The sequence below is a fragment of the Cyprinodon variegatus genome, unplaced genomic scaffold (genome assembly GCF_000732505.1).
Source record: "Cyprinodon variegatus isolate N-32 unplaced genomic scaffold, C_variegatus-1.0 Scaffold1457, whole genome shotgun sequence".
NCBI lineage: Eukaryota > Metazoa > Chordata > Actinopteri > Cyprinodontiformes > Cyprinodontidae > Cyprinodon > Cyprinodon variegatus.
In genome coordinates this window covers 128,538-131,634 of record NW_015151910.1, presented here as the reverse complement: position 1 = coordinate 131,634, position 3,097 = coordinate 128,538, and the positions used below count along the sequence as shown (strand labels likewise).

The following is a 3,097-nucleotide window of genomic DNA, read 5'->3' as shown; positions in this document are numbered from 1 at the left end:
AAACATTATTTGGCCAAATAATGTTTTATTGAATGATTTGCTTAATCAAGAACCAAAAACCTTTAGCTAAATGATTCTTTACCCCTCCTGTTATTCACCAAAGCTGAGTTTTCTCCTCTGGTCATCCTATCAGGATGAAATATGGACACTGGTTCCCACTGTGCAAAAAGTATGATCATGGCATATGGCACAACAAACCTTACAAACTTAATTGTAATTTTGTATACACCGTTGCTTAGAGCTTACAACAGTGAAATGAACGTTACAATTATAAAGTGCAGCAGTGTCCTGTGCAGTTACCTCGGCTTAGTTAGTTAGTTGCAAAGCAGAGAAGAGCAGCACTGTGGAGCAAAACTGCACCCTCTACTCAAGTGAACATGTTAAGATGAAGCATGGACATTGGTCCTCACTGTCCAAAATTATTGGCATGGTTTATGGCCCAAAAAATGAAATAAAGCTTTGAATATTTTTAATAATAGTAATAAAAAAGTTAAAAACAATCAACATAGGGAAAAAAAACACATTAAAAATGTAAACTCTCTGTGCTCTGATTGACTGTACTGTACAATGTAACATCACTGAAAAGAAAAAAAAAAGTGATTGTCTTATATTCTGGTTTTTAATCAAATCCATTTAAATTCTAACTAAACATCTTAATCATCATTTTACAACCTGGACTTAAAAAAAAATATTATTATAGCTTTAATTTTTCTGAAAATAGTGGAGGGACCTCAGATGTACTAATTTTGTGTATTTTTATATATGCATTTGTAGTTCTCCAGATGTTTTAGCATCAATAAAATTAAGTCTCTGTGTGAAAGTGTATCTCTGGCATCTTCAACTCTGGCCTGCTGTGCTTTCTAATCTGGTTCTGGCCTCCCTCTGCTTGACCTGCTCAGACTCAGTCCCTCTGATCTCCGATACCTGCTGGCCCCAATCAACAACTTCCTCCCAGCTGTCAATAAAACTTTTGTATACGCTCTCAGTTTGAATCACTGGGCTTTATCTGCAAAACCACTACAGGCATTTTGACAAATAGTCAAACTGATATACGTCAAATAATCATTAAAAGATTGAAATCCTTAAGCTTGTAAATAAGCTCATACTGTTAACAAGTACTAACGGAGTCAAGAAAATAAGATATCAAATAATAAAATGTCAGTAGGTTCTCAGATTCAGCATACAGATTGGGACAACTCTAACGAAGTAGATGAGCACCTTGTATTTTGGTTTTTATTCAAAGTCCTTTAAATTCAGATATCTTATCCATCATTTTCTGACCTGAAAAAAACCCCAAAAGATTTTAACTTATTAAAATGAATTACTTGTCTAGTATGAATTACTAGTTAGCTTGTCTGAAAATATTAAATAAACCTCAGATTTACTAATTTTGATGTCAGATGTTTTAGCATCAGCAGATTTTCCAACACCAAAATAAGGAAAAAGTTTCTCAGTGAAAGTGTCTCTGTGAGTGTAGATGTGAGACATGTTTTCAAGGTCGTAGAAGGACACCTCCCCCCTGTCATAGTCCAGCTGGACTCTGATTCTCTGGAGACTCTTCTTTAATTTGTGAGTCTGATCACCACCTTGAGAGTATTTTCCATCACGATGCCATAAACACCAAACTCCATATTTTGGTGAAGCATATAACTCTCCCTTCCTGTCAACAGACTCTTTAATCAAACCAATAATCCATCTAGGATGATCTCCAACCTCCACCTCCCAGCTGTGTTTCCCTGAGCTGAAGCCCTCAGAACCAAAAACATTGGTGTAATTTGTGTTTCTTTCTGGATTATTAGGAAGCTGCTGCTCTGTGTCTCCATGTCTCACACTGGTCAGATATTCAGACAGATACAACCATCTATTAGCAGTGTTTGGGTCCAGAATGACAGGACTGAAGTGGACCTTGTCCTTCATCTTCTCCCAGACTCTGAAGGACAGGTTGCCCAGGTGTTTGGCCACATCTATCAGAGCTCCTGAGACCAGCTGTGGATCTGACAGTGAGCTCTGGGCTCTGGCTCTGCTCTGAGTGGCTTTATAACTGCTGAGGAACGACACCTGGTCTTTCTGCAGGTCTTCTTCAACAGCAGAGATACTGTCTGACAGAGAGGAGATCTGCTCCTGAATCCTCTTCATCTCTCTGCTGATAGTCTTCCCCTTCTGCTCCTCTTCCTCCCTCAGAGCTGCCAGTCTGGACTCCTCTTCCTCTCTCAGGAACTGGTGGAGCTTGTTGAACTCTGCTCTGATCTGTCTCTCTGTGGACAACAGCTGCTTCTTAGAGTGTAGAATCACATCATTGTATGTTTTCTCCACCTGTTTGTGTTTGTTCCTCTTGTCCTGCAGAGACTTTAAGTCAGATTTCAGCTGCTCCTTCAGCTCACTGACTGCTTGTTCTATAGGAACCACTTTGTGACTCTGGTGGAGAGAAAACTCACAGACAGGACACACAGCACTCTGCTCGTCTTTCCAGAATAGTTCAGGGTTGTCTTGGTGTTTACTGCAGACCACCATCAGCTGCTTTTCTTCTCTTTCTGTCTCAGAGGATCCAGATTTCTGTCGGCCAGTAAAAGAATCAGTCAGTTCCTTTAGAGTAAAGTTTACTATGGGAAAATCCTTAGAATATCTTCTTTTACAGATGGGACAGTTCTTGTTTCCAGTTTGTTCCCAGAATTTCTTCAGGCAGCTTGAACAGAAGCTGTGGTTGCAGCTTAGAGACACGGGATCTCTGAAAGTCTCTGAACACACATGGCAGTTCAGGAAACTTTCAAAAAGTCTCTCTGCCATTTTTTATGACTTATTTTAACAGCAGGACTCACCAAAGATTCAGCTACTTCATAAAATCCTATCAATATTTCTCTCGTTTTTCAGCAGAGAAAAAACACCCAGTAATGGCGTCTCCGCTCAGTTCAACAACGCCTGATAAGTTTCACTTTCTTTAGCCCCATAGTCAATTTTTAACTAAAACTATCTGCTTTTCACCACCAGGTGGTGCTGGATCATCTTTCACAGCTAAAGCTGGGCTTCTGACTTGGTGCAAAACTTGTGATGAAACAGTTGATGTATTGATTTGTGGTTAATCTTCTATTTTTAAAAAGCT

The 3,097-nt window shown here is 39.3% G+C and overlaps 1 protein-coding gene across 1 annotated transcript; it reads right to left on the bottom strand.

Annotated features, from left to right (window-relative positions):
- Nucleotides 1–892: 892 nt before the first annotated feature.
- LOC107103473 (nuclear factor 7, ovary-like) lies at nt 893–2,872 on the bottom strand. Its single transcript, XM_015403192.1, has one exon. It carries the CDS (start codon nt 2,782–2,784, stop codon nt 1,330–1,332), a length of 1,455 nt encoding a protein of 484 aa, XP_015258678.1. The 5' UTR covers nt 2,785–2,872; the 3' UTR covers nt 893–1,329.
- Between the last annotated feature and the right edge of the window lie 225 nt (nt 2,873–3,097).

Coding starts and splice junctions, on each gene's coding strand:
- LOC107103473 (XM_015403192.1), bottom strand. CDS start 2,784: ATGGCAGAGAGACTTTTTGAAAGTTTCCTGAACTGCCATGTGTGTTCA.